Source organism: Aotus nancymaae, unplaced genomic scaffold (assembly GCF_030222135.1).
Source record: "Aotus nancymaae isolate 86718 unplaced genomic scaffold, 86718_ANA_hifiasm-v0.15.2.pri h1tg000002l, whole genome shotgun sequence".
Lineage (NCBI taxonomy): Eukaryota > Metazoa > Chordata > Mammalia > Primates > Aotidae > Aotus > Aotus nancymaae.
The window spans coordinates 18,085,830-18,098,740 of NW_026988413.1; the positions used below are offsets into that span (position 1 = coordinate 18,085,830).

The following is a 12,911-nucleotide window of genomic DNA, read 5'->3' on the forward strand; positions in this document are numbered from 1 at the left end:
GCGCACGCTCCTCGCGCTCAGTCGTTTCCCGCGGGGGCTCCACCAACTGGCGTCCAGCTGTATGGCTCCGCCCGCGAAGAGTTCCACCCTAACGGCTCAGGGCCCGTGCACGCGCGCTCATCCCGCCCCTTTACCCCGGATCTCGCGAGACTCTGGTTCCTAAACCTACGTTCCAAGCCGGATCCGCCCTGAGGCGCTAAGCCTTACTACGCTCCCTCCCGGTACAGGGCAGGGGCTAGGGCTGTGCGGCCAGCGGTCGTGGCGAGTCAGACCCAAATTAGCAAAATGCACTAGAGGCTTAGCTGAAAGTAAGTAGAGTCCATGTCCGCCCTGACTGCGGTCAGCCTCCTGGGTGGCTGAGGTGGGCGTGCTCGGGGCGAAACCCGCCCCTAGTGGCGTGGACGCTCCTGGTTCTCTTGCGCCTCTTCTGGCCCGGAGCAGCCCTGACTCGCACCCGCCTCTGCCTAGGGTTTTAAGGCTCTTCCCAGCTGGGAAGTGTCAAGTTTAGGAGAAAGCACCCGAAAGCAGTACCCTAGGAAACAGGCGCGCCGACCCATTCGGATTCATCGTTACCTAGAAGGTCGCGGGTGGCATGGTCTGAATGAAACCATAAAAACTCAGCGTATGGCCGGGCGTGGTGGCTCACGCCTGTATTCCAAGCACTTTGGAGGCCAAGGCGGGTGGATCACCTGAGATCGGGAGTTCAAGACCAGCCTGACCAACATGGTGAAACCCCGTCTTTAAAAAAAACAAAAACAAAAAAAACTCAGCGTATTCTGAGCTACTGGGGAGGCGATCTCGGGGAGCAGGTAGCCAGTAACGTTGGCCGCGGGGAAGCCGGGATTCTGAAGTCACTCGGCCAGTGGCTGACTGGAGCCTTTGCTTTAGCTCTCCCCCTCGCAGGGCTCGTGGAGGCGATCACACGTCTCCTATGGCGTGGCTGTGAAAACAATGTGGAATAAAATGCCTAGCCGAGAGACTTTACCTGGTATTTCTAAAGACTTTTAGTAAAATATTAATTCCTTGCCGGCGCGGTGGCACACGCCTGTAATCCCACCACTTTGGGAGGCCGAGGCAGGGATCACCTGAGGTCAAGAGTTCAAGACCAGCCTGGCCAACATGGTGAAACCCCGTCTCTACTAAAAATACAAAAATTAGCCGGGCATGGTGGCGGGCGCCTGTAATCCCAGCTATGCGGAAGGCTGAGGCAGGAGAATCGCTTAAACACGGGGGGCAGAGGTTGCAGTGAGCCGAAATCACGCCATTGCACTCCACCCTGGGCGACAGAGTGAGACTTCTCAAAAACAAATTAATTCCTTAAGTAAGACATACAGGTCAGTGTGCCGGAAGAGGGTTGCTTAAAAAGAAATTTAAGCCGGGTGCGGTGTCTCACGCCTGTAATCCTAGCACTTTGGGAGGCCGAGATGGGTGGATCACCTGAGGTCAAGAGTTCAAGACCAGCCTGGCCATCATGGTGAAACCCCATCTTTAAAAAAAAAACAAACAAAACAAAAAAATTTAAGGCCAGGCGCGGTGGTTCACGCCTGTAATCCTAGCACTTTGGGAGGCTGAGGTGGGTGGATCACCTGAGGTCAGGAGTTCGACTAGCCTGGCCAATCATGGTGAAACCCCATCTTTAAAAAAAGAAAAAGAAAAAAAAAGAAATTTAAAACTTAAAGAAAAATGAATTAATCAGCCGAGTGCGGTGACTCAGTTTGTAATCCCAACACTTTGGGAGGCCAAGGCGGGTAGATGACCTTAGGTCAGGAGTTCAGGACCAGCCTGGCCAACATAGTGAAACGCTGTCTCTATTAAAAATGCAAAAATTAGTAGGGCACGGTGGCGCGTGCCTGTAATCCCAGCTACTAGGGAGGCTGAGGCAGGAGAATCGCTTGAGCCAGGGAGGCAGAGGTTGAACTGAGCCGATATTGCGTCACTACACTCCAGCCTGGCCGACAGCAAGACTTGGTCTCAAAAAATAAAAATCAAATCAAATGTTTAAAAAGACAGGCACTTTCTGGATACTTTGAAATGATAGATTTTTTTCCATTAACATCGTATATGCATCGCCTTGGAACTTTTATTAGCATATCAATGAAAAACATGAATAGTAGTAATAGTCCCAAAATTCCTTTAAATGTAGATCGCGGCTGAGAGCAGTTGCTCATGCCTGTAATCCCAGCACTTTGGGAGGTGGAGGCAGGCGGATCACCTGAGGTTAGGAGTTCGAGACCACCCTGACCAACATGGTGAAACCCCATCTCTACTAAACATACAAAAATTCACTGGGCGTGGTGGCAGGGTAATCCTGTAATACCGTAATCGCAGCTACTCGGGAGGCTGAGACAGGAGAATCACTTGAACCCGGGAGGTAGAGGTTACAGTAAGCCGAGATCAAGCCACTGCACTCCAGCCTGGGGGATAGAGTGAAACTATCTCAAAAAAAAAAAAAAAAATTAGTTAAAATAAGTGTGTATTGGGCCAATAAAAATTTTAGAATCACGTTATCTTTAGTAATAGACAAAATAGCTTCTCTCCAGTTACTCAGAGAACTCCAAATTCCAAACTCCAAAAATACTAGGACATCCTTTGGGAACTGATTTACAGTAACAGAAAAATGTGCAAATTAATTGTCCTAGAGGGATGTATTATGTACACAATATGATCTGACCCTGAAAAACAATGTATTTAGGGAAATACACTAAAATGAGTAATTATGTTTTGGTGAAGAGATTTTTCTTTCTGCTTGTTTATATTTTAGATGTCTCTCTTGTAAACAGCATACAAATCGGGCTTAAAAAATAGTATATACAATATAATATATAATGATCAAAATTGAGGCATGAAATTGAGTGAATTAAGTGATATTCACTCTTTGAAACATTAATGATTTATATTCATGTAATTACTCCTATGTTTGGGTTTAAAACTCTTATTTTTGTCTATTTGTCTCAGCTATTTTATGTTTTTCTCTACTTGTCTGATTTTTAATAATTCCAATTTTTTCTGCTCTAGTAGCATGGAAGTTTCATTTTATTATATTTTTATTATTTCAATGATTACCCTAGAAGTTATAATGTGCATCCTTAAGGTATCAAAGTCTAATTTAATCAATTCCTTTATACTCCACCCGCCTGCAGGAGAGGCAATGCAAGGAACCTAGAACACTAACTCCATTTTACTCTCATCCCAAGTTGTATGCTCTTGTTACCAGGTCTTTTAATTCTCTGTTTTTTTAAAAACCAAGTTTTATGTAAACAATGTTCTTTACTGCTTATTTTGCTCTTCATTCCTTTGGAAATCTCTGCCTGTCCATCTGGGATCATCTCTCTATTATCTGAAGTTTATCCATTAGGACAGGAGTCAGCAAGCTACCGGCCACAGGCCAAATGCAGCCCATGGCCTATTTTTGTGAATAAAGTTTCATTCGAATACTGCCAGGCTCATTCATTTACATATTGTTATGGTTGCTTTTGCTCCACAACAATAGAGTTGAGTGGTTTGTGAAGGATCCCATACTGTGTGGCCTAGAAGACCAAAATATTTACTATCTGACTCTTTTGTTTTTTTGTTTATTTATTTATTTATTTATTTTGAGACGGAGTTTTGTTCTTGTTACCCAGGCTGGAGTGCAATGGCGCGATCTCGGCTCACTGCAATGTCCACCTCCCGGATTCAAGCAATTCTCCTGCCTCAGCCTCCTGAGTAGCTGGGACTATGGGTGCATGCCACCATGCCCAGCTAATTTTTTGTATTTTTAGTAGAGATGGGGTTTCACCGTGTTAGCCAGGCTGGTCTTGATCTCCTGACCTCATGATCTGCCCACCTCGGCCTCCCAACATTCTGGGATTACAGGCATGAGCCACCGCACTCGGCCTAAAACTTCAATTGAAAATTACTATCTTTTACTCTGATTAAATTAAAACTTACTTACAGACTGCCTTGGATTAGCCTACCTTTAGTTTAGAGCAACACAGATTTCTTTCTCCATCACATAATCCTAGTATGGGAACATCTTGTTCTTATCACATGTTCATATTTGTATCTCTAACACTTAACCAGACAAGGAGCTCAATACTTTATAGCCAGAAACATCCTCAGCTCTAGTGAAAATAAGTGGAAATGTATTAGTATCTGAAGCTTGTGGAGAGGAGAAATGACAACAGCCAAACCTAAACTGAAAGAACTAGTTAATTGGTTTATTCAAGATAGGGGAATTAAAATCAGTAAGGATACAAACTATACTGCTTGAAAGAAACTTTTTAAAAAAAAAAAAAAACAGTTTCTATCTTTGAGATGGGGTCTTGCTCCGTCACCCAGGTGAGTGCAGTGGCACAATCATGGCTCACTGCTGCAGTCTCCACTTCCCAGGCTCAAGCAGTCCTTCCAGCTCAGCATCCTGAGCAGCTAGGATTACAGGCATGCACCACCATGCCCAGCTAATTTTTTATTTTTATTTTTGTAGAGAAGGTGTCTCTCTCTTTTTTTTTTTAAAGATGGGGTTTCACCATGTTGGTCAGGCTGGTCTAGAACTCCCGACCTCAGGTGATCCACCTGCCTCGGCCTCCCAAAGTGCTGGGATTACAGGCATGAGCCACCGCGCTGGGCGAGAAGTTCTCTCTTTGTTATTCAGGCTGGTCACAAACTCCTGGCCCCAAGCCATCCTCCTGTCTCAGCCACCCAAAGTGCTGGGATTAAAGGTGTGAGCCACCAGGCCTGGCTTTTTTTCTTTTTGAGAGATGGTCTTGCTCTGTTGCCCAGACTGGAGAGCAGTAGCTATGATCATAGCTCACTGCAGCCTCTTAATTCCTGGGCTCAAGTGGTATTCCTACCTCAGCCTTCTGAGTAGCTGGGACTATGGGGGGCATGCCACCACACCTGGCTCATTTTTACATTTTTTTCTAGAGACGGGGTCTCATTATGTTGCTCAGGCTGGTCTCAAACTTTTGGCCTCAAGCAATCCTCTCATCTAGTCCTCTCACTGTGCTAGGATTACAAACAGGAGCCACCTCCCCACACGTTTACTTTTGTTAACAGTGAAAGGTAAGGGAGCTAAGGCAGTTATCACCTATATAGTAGGCATTCGTAAATCCTTGTTGAAGGAAGAAAAGATAGAAAGTGAAATTTAATCTGAAATCCTGAAGAATGAATAGGATATAGTTATTGATTGGGAGAAGAGCTTTCCCTGTATAAGGAATAGCAAAATGTAAAATAAAGAGCATGGCTCCTAATAACTGAATTTCTATATTCAGTTCTAGCTAGACTGTCAAACACAGAGCGAGAATAGAGAAGAAGCTGAAAATTAGCTAGATGTGGTGGCATACGCCTGCAGTCCCAGCCACTCAGGAGGCTAAGGCAGAGGAGAATCACTTGAATCTGAGAGGCAGAGGTTGCAGTGAGCTGAGATCACGCCACTGCACTCCAGCCTGGGCAACAGTGAGACCCTATCTCTTTTTTTTTTTTTTGAGACAGAGTTGGCCAGGCACGGTGGCTCACGCCTGTAATCCCAGGACTTTGGGAGGCTGAGGTGGGTGGATCACCTGAGGTCAGGTGAGACCAGCCTGGCCAACCTGGTGAAACCCATCTTTAAAAAAAAAAAAGAAGAAGAAACAGAGTCTTGCTCTGTTGCCAGGTGCCAGGCTGGAGTGCAGTGGCACGATCTCGGCTCACTGCAACCTCCGCCTCCCTGGTTCAAGCAATTCTCCTGCCTCAGCCTCCGGAATACCTGAGACTACAGGCACATGCCACCAAGCCCAGTTAATTTTTATATTTTAGTAGAGATGGGGTTTCACTATGTTGGCCAGGATGGTCTTGATCTCTTGACCTTGTGATCCACCCACCTTGGCCTCCGAAAGTGCTGCAATTAGAGGCATGAGCCACCATGCCCGGCTGAGACCCTATTTCAAAACAAAAAACCAAAAATGTATGTTAAACATTTCTATTTTTTTAAATCCATTTAGTTGAATAAATGTTTGTTTGACCTATAAATACTATTATGTTAACCTCTTAGAAGAGATGTTTTGAAATGCTTTATGAATAGTTCTGTTGAGATTATGCTTCTGTGAGTAGAGCTGAGTTATGCATTCAAAAACATTTAAAACATGCAATGTGTAAGTCACTGTGGAAGGTGCTTTAGAAACTGCAAAGATGAATGAGACATAGTCCAGGAAAAAAGAGGTTATCTATCTACCAGAAGAAACTGACATATACCATAAAGGAACCACAGGTAAATAAGTGTTAGCAATTCACAGAATGATTTTTGAAAAAATAAGGATGTAAGAAGCAAAAGGACCCTTTAGGAGACTATATTCTTTGTTCAGCCAAAAGATTCTCAGTGCTTGAACCAGGACAGAGGCAGTGGAGACAGAGATAGGGAGAAGGCTATTAGAGCTATTGCAGAAATTAAAATTGCTGGAAATTGTGAAAAGCAAGGAGAGGGAGGAAGACCAAATGAAGCCCAAGTTTCTGACAAACCGCCAGTTAATTCTCCTAAGAACCAGTAAATAAAATTAGAGGAAAACCTTAAACTTAAAAAAACTTTAATGATAAATACATATTGATAGAAATTATTAAATTTTCTTATGAGTGCAGCATCTGAGGATACCCTCCATGTTCATGGCTCCCAGCCCTTCCCTCCAGGCTGATGCGGCAATTGGAGGCCCACCAAGCCAGCAGACTCCTCCACTGAGCGCTCACCCTTGCCATGAAATTCCTGATGTAGGGCCACATGTTCCCGGATGCTACGCAGGAGGCAGAGATAGGTGGCAGCTTGGAAATGAAGCTCATGTTGGGCTCTGCACAACTTTTCACTGGTGACCTAGAGAAGCAGCAAGTCAGAAGCTCTTAACCCAGCTACAGAGAGGTCCACAGAGAAAAATTTAATAAACAAGCATTCTCTAGAATGAAAGTAAATTGCACAGAGGAAATACAAACATGTATGTATATACATGTATACTTAATACATCTACAGAGGCACTCTATGATTATTAGTAAAGCTGACCTCTAGTTCTGATTTTAAAAAGGAGTTACATTGAATGTTGCTGTATTCAGTGAGTACTGCAAGAAGTCATCTAGTTTCAATTCCTTCATTTTACAGGTGAGGAAACTAAAGCCTACAGATGCTCAGAGATTAGTTAATGGTAGATATGGAAATTATAATCAGGTCACTGATCATTAATGGCACCTAAATATAATGAGGCTGGACGCGTTGGCTCATGCCTGTAATCCCAGCACTTTGGGAGGCCAAGGTGGATGGCTCACAAGGTCGGGAATTCGAGACCAGCCTGACCGACATGGTGAAACCCCATCTCTAATAAAAATACAAAAATTAGGCCGGGCACGGTGGCTCAAGCCTGTAATCCCAGCACTTTGGGAGGCCGAGGTGGGTAGATCACGAGGTCAAGAGATCGAGACCATCCCGGTCAACATGGTGAAACCCCGTCTCTACTAAAAATACAAAAAATTAGCTGGGCATGGTGGTGTGTGCCTGTAATCCCAGCTACTCAGGAGGCTGAGGCAGGAGAATTGCCTGAACCCAGGAGGCGGAGGTTGCGGTGAGCCGAGATCGTGCCATTGCACTCCAGCCTGGGTAACAAGAGCGAAACTCCATCTCAAAAAAAAAAAAAAAAATACAAAAATTAGCTGGTCGTGGTGGCATGTGCCTGTAATCCCAGCTATTCAGGAGGCTGGGGCAGGAGAATCCCTTGAACCCAGGAGGTGGAGGTTGCGGTAAGCCAAGATTGTGCCACTGCACTCCAACCTGGCGACAGAGCAAGAGTCCATCCCCCCCACTCCCAAAAAGGAATATAATGTAGAACTTTCTCCCTTTCAAGCAAATAAAAGACTGCTTTATTTATGTTTCTATGACTTTAGTTAATGTGGCATATACCTTTCATTACAATCAAAATTGAAACCTTATTTTGTCTGAAAAATAACTTTGTACTAAATAGTAACAAATGAAGGTTTTATATATATAAAATACTATGCTTATGTTCATATTACTTACTACAATTGGCCCTCCATATTCATGGGTTCTGCATCTTTGGATTCAACCAATTTCTGATCAAAAATATTCAGAAAAAAATAAAAGGATAATCATGTCTTAGCAAACGTGTTTTGTCATTATTCCCTAAACAATGTTGTATAACAACTATTTATATAGCATTTACATTGCATTAGGTATTATAATCTAGAGATGACTTAAAGTATACAGAAGGATATGCATTGCAAAATACTATAGCATTTTATGTTAGGGACTTGAGCATCCATGGATCTTGGTATCCTTGAGTGGGGTTGGTGGGTGTCCTGGAACCCATCCCCACTTACTGAGGAATGGCTGTTCTTGCTCTCACAATTTACTTATCCATCTGAAAAATCTAGACTCAAATGACTTTAAGAAGCTAGAAACTCCATATCCATTCCAAAGTCCCCAAATGACTCCAAACCTTGTTTTTTCTTCATCATACTTAACTTGAGATTAAGTCAGTGTACCCTCTTTGACTAGTTCTGTATTCAAGGCTGTGAGAAAGGGGCAGGAAAGGTGAGATCGGGGTGTGTGCATAGCTCTGAGTGACTAAAGGAGCCATGTCCAAGTATGGATTAATCTGGGCACCACTGCCAACATAATCCCTCCCAACTTTTTTTTTTTTTTTTTTTTTTGAGACAGGGTCTCACTTTGTTGCCCAGGCTGGAGTGCAATGGCGTGAACATGGCTGTCAACCTCCCCAGCTCAAGTGACTCTCCTGCCTCAGCCCTGCAAGTAGCTGGGACTACTGCTGCATGCCACCATATCCAGCTAATTTTTGTATTTTTTATAGGGACAGGGTTTCACCATGTTGCCCAGGCTGGCCTTGAACTCCTGGGCACAAGCAATCCACCTGCCGCCTCCTCCTAGAGTGCTGGGACAGGCATGAGCCACTGCTCCTGGCCTAATCCCCTTTCTCTATTTGAATATTTAGCGTTAGAATCCGAAAACTAGAATGTGTGTGGTTTCTTGGTTTTTGAGACAGGGTCTCGCTCTGTAGCCTAGGCTGGAGAGCAGTGGTATGAACATGGGTCACTGCAACCTCGACTTCCTGGACTCAAGTGATCCTCTCACCTCAGCCTCCCAATTAGCTGGAACTACAGGATGGGCCACCACACCTGGCTAACTTTTAAATTTTTGTAGAGAGGAGGTCTCACTACACTATGTTGCCCATGCTGGTGAATGTGGGTTTTAAGATCTGCAGATCATATTGAACGCAACATTCATTAACTGCTTAAAAACAGAATTAATCTGCTTTAATACAAATTTTTTAGTAATTTAAGTTTTACGAGAAAACAACACCAATGTCCAGCATTAACAAATTGTAGCATCCATTTCTATTAATATTATATAAGCCCAAATTTGTGGAATTTGACATAGGAATTTTATATTAATATAGGATAGAATACTGACCTTGATTCAGTTGAGCCTGAATCATGAGGACAGAAGAGTCAATAATAGACAGGAAATAAGAGATCAAAAGAAACCAAAAGAGATCAAATGAAATAGAATACTGCATTTTCCCTGTGGAGAAAGGGGAGGTTTCTCCCTAATAGAATCCCTTCTCCCAAGGGAAGGGATAGAGAAAATGGGATGGTTGAGTTAGCTCTGAGCGTTAAGGAAATATAAACCATTTCCCCTATGCTTAAATGCATTCCAGAGCAGTGTTTCTAGAATGTACCATGAATTTCAGAACCATAGCCAAGTCTCTCTCAAGGGTAATAATGTTGTCTCCATAAGATATAATTATAATCATGTCACCTCCTTAAAAGTCTTAGAATGCCTTCCCATTACACTTACACTAAAGTTTAAATTCCTGTTCTGCCTACCACTTCATCTACCTCCACTTCACCCACCACACCCTAAAGGCTAAACCATTCTCAATTGGCAATTTTTCTCCCCTCTGGACTTTGAATTGTGCAGTTTTTAAACCTCGACCCTAACCCCAATTTACTTGCTAACTCCAAATTAGCCTTCAGGTCCCTGATGAATTTCCTCCGGAAAACCTTCCCTCACCTCTTCTTTATATTCCAGCACCTGTTGTCTACACGTTGAGCACTTATTTATTCTAAATGCTTTACTATATCGCTCCTAAGGTGGGCATCAAGCCTCTTAAAGAACAGGGCCCATAAGCATCTGATTTTTCCTATTTAGACCAGGTTCCTAGCACAGTCCCGAAAATTGTCACCTTTTAAAAACTAGGTGAATTTTAAGTTTTGCATTATGACGTCCATGGCTCAGAAATTCGACAGTGAAGAAGATGATTCTCCCTTTTCCCACATTGCTCAAGGGCAGCAAGTTTCCTTCCCTAAAGCCCAGTTTTCCTTTTCCGCCTCAAAAAAAACCAAAAAAACAAAAAAACCTCAGAATAATTTTTCTAGGGGAAGGCTGAGGAGATTGTTGGCCAGATGCTGTGGCCTTAAGTCTAGTGACAGTACACCCTTCAAGTCTATCTACATTCTTTTACCCCCTGCATTTTCTCCATTCCACTTTCCTGACTTTCCCCTCCGCACAGACAACAGACCAGCCAATGAAATTCTTCGGGATGGGTCCGCCCCTCTGGAGGACACTGACGTCCCCAGAGCGACTCTGAGCCCCCACCGGTCCTTTAGTCCCTGCGTTTACGCCAGAGCATGGAGCCTCGGCCCTGGGTTGGTTTGGTCCGAATGAGGGCTCCGTGGAAGGGTTGGCCTCAGAAATGCAGGAATTAGACATCGTGCTCCCCATCCCGGTCCAGCCCCGATTCTCCCTCCCTCCCCAGCAGGTGGAGCACCCGGGACATGGCTCCCGTACCCGATGTGCACGGAAAGCCTTCACAAGGTACCGATAGGCCGCGGTGTCGCGATAAGGTCGGCCGGTGGTTGCGCTCAAGTAGCGCAACTCCCGCAGAAGTCCCCGCAAAGTGCGCGCCGGAGACCCTAAGGCCGCCATTTTCCTGTCCTCCTCCGAGCCCGGTGACCGACGGCGTCCTACGACCCTGCAAAACCTATCCTCCCGCCTGGGCGCCTAATGGTACGGTCGGACCGACTACCGGCTCCCCCTATCGACTTAGCAGCAGTGGAACGGCTCACTTGTCCATTGTACATTAATCGAAGGCCGAATTGCGCCCTAACAAGAAAAGCAAACGAAAGCCCAGCGTTAACTGACCGTACCAGGTCCTCCAACCCTTAAAAAGGGTTTGGAGAAATGGGGGCCTTTCTTCACTGCGTCATTGAAGATGCCCCTAAGCATACCAACCGCCGAGTCTCAGGAGAAGTGTGCCCGGCTTGGGGGAGTGGGTGTGGATTCGATATGGAACACGCTGAGAAGATATTTTTAAATGATTTCTAAAAGGGATATCAAAATTCAACGTATTGACAGTCTTCTCCCCAAATCCCAGGGGACCTGCGGCTCACAGAAAGGACATGGGAGTATGCTGATTCTGGAAAATTGCAGCCCACCAGCTAGTAAAAACACAAACATATATACACCCTTCCCGTTAAGAAAAAAATAATAAAGTTGGCATACTTCGCTTTGTTTAGAAAAGGAAAAAAGTGTTTTGAAGGCAAAACAAAACAAAACAAAAAAAAAAAACTCAGTCCACCCCAGATGGGACTCGAACCCACAATCCCTGGCTTAGGAGGCCAATGCCTTATCCATTAGGCCACTGGGGCTTCTGTGAGCCACGCGCTCACACAACATATTCAATTATTTTCCTCTTTGGTACGTCATCGTCATTTCACTTTCGTCTTACCCTATCCCACAAAACCACACCTAGCTCCCACGTGAGGGGTGAGGTATGCTGGGAGTTGTAGTTAAAGAACAAAAAGTCCACATTACAGCGCCAAAGGATTTACCCTCGAAATTGCACCGATGCTCCGGACGTTGAACGGGCGCGCGCACGCTTCTGCGTACGCGCTTGCCTGCTCATTCCCCGCGCCTGCGCAAAAACGGGCTTGCGTCGTCGCGGAGCAGAGCGCGCTGGGCAAACCGGCCGGATCTTCGAGACTCGCCCTCTGAACGTTAGCTCCGTTGGGTTTCCACCGGAAACAGCCAGACCTTTTCCGGTGTTGCGACTTTCCGGGCGGAGCTTTGCTGCAGCCGCCCGTTAGGTGGCGCCTGCTGCGGTCAGTTTCTGCTTCCGGTTGAAGCGTTGAGGCCATTTCCGCAGAGCGGGTGGCGGGTTTAGAAACATGTGGCTTGTCCTTTGAATTGGCGGGTCAGCGGTAAACATGGGACAGCGGGGAAGTATTTAGTACACTGATTAGGAATTTGTTAATTTTTAAAATTAGTAGTTCATTTTTTGGTTCCGTTCCTAATTGTGTAACTTGAACACATCACTTCAGAATCCCAGTGAACTTACCCTTATTTATAATATCACAGGGCCTCCCCATTGTCCCTAAGATAAAGTTCAGACGACATAAATTGATCCTCGCTTATATCTTAGTCTTCATCTTTCACTGTTTGTTTCTTGTCATTCTCTACTCCAGGTATCTGCACTGTGTTGCTTCCCCGCCACACACCTTACTTGTTTAACTCCCTCTGGCTGAAACTTAACCATTTGTGTTAATACTACTCTTTACCCTTTGGGCTTCAGCTTACTCTGGAAGTCTAGGTTAGACTCTTCTCTAGGCCCTTGAGGTCAATAAGGCAAGGTGAAAATGAGTCACTTCTCTTTTGGTCCCTTGTTGCTCCCTTTATTTACTCATTATAAATAACTATTTAGGTATGTACAAGGCCACTACTCCATATTGTAGTTGTCAGTCTCCTCCATCAGACTGGGAAATTGTTCAGCTCCAAAAGCCCTGTGCCTCACAGAAAAGCCTGTTTCTTCACCAGGCTGACTGCTTGGTAGCATAGTCATAACAGCTTAGCTTGGTAGCATAGTCATAACAGCTTAGTCGGAAGC

At 44.9% G+C, this 12,911-nt stretch overlaps 1 protein-coding gene and 1 non-coding gene across 2 annotated transcripts; both read right to left on the reverse strand.

Moving 5' to 3' along the window:
- Positions 1-6,522: 6,522 nt before the first annotated feature.
- FMC1 (formation of mitochondrial complex V assembly factor 1 homolog) lies at positions 6,523-11,852 on the reverse strand. Its single transcript, XM_012447522.3, has 2 exons — positions 10,817-11,852; positions 6,523-6,817 (listed from the first exon to the last, which is right to left on the reverse strand). Exons 1-2 carry the CDS (start codon positions 10,952-10,954, stop codon positions 6,614-6,616), a joined length of 342 nt encoding a protein of 113 aa, XP_012302945.1. The 5' UTR covers positions 10,955-11,852; the 3' UTR covers positions 6,523-6,613.
- Positions 11,604-11,676, reverse strand: TRNAR-CCU (transfer RNA arginine (anticodon CCU)). The gene has a single exon. It is a non-coding gene; the product is annotated as a tRNA-Arg (tRNA).
- Positions 11,853-12,911: the final 1,059 nt, after the last annotated feature.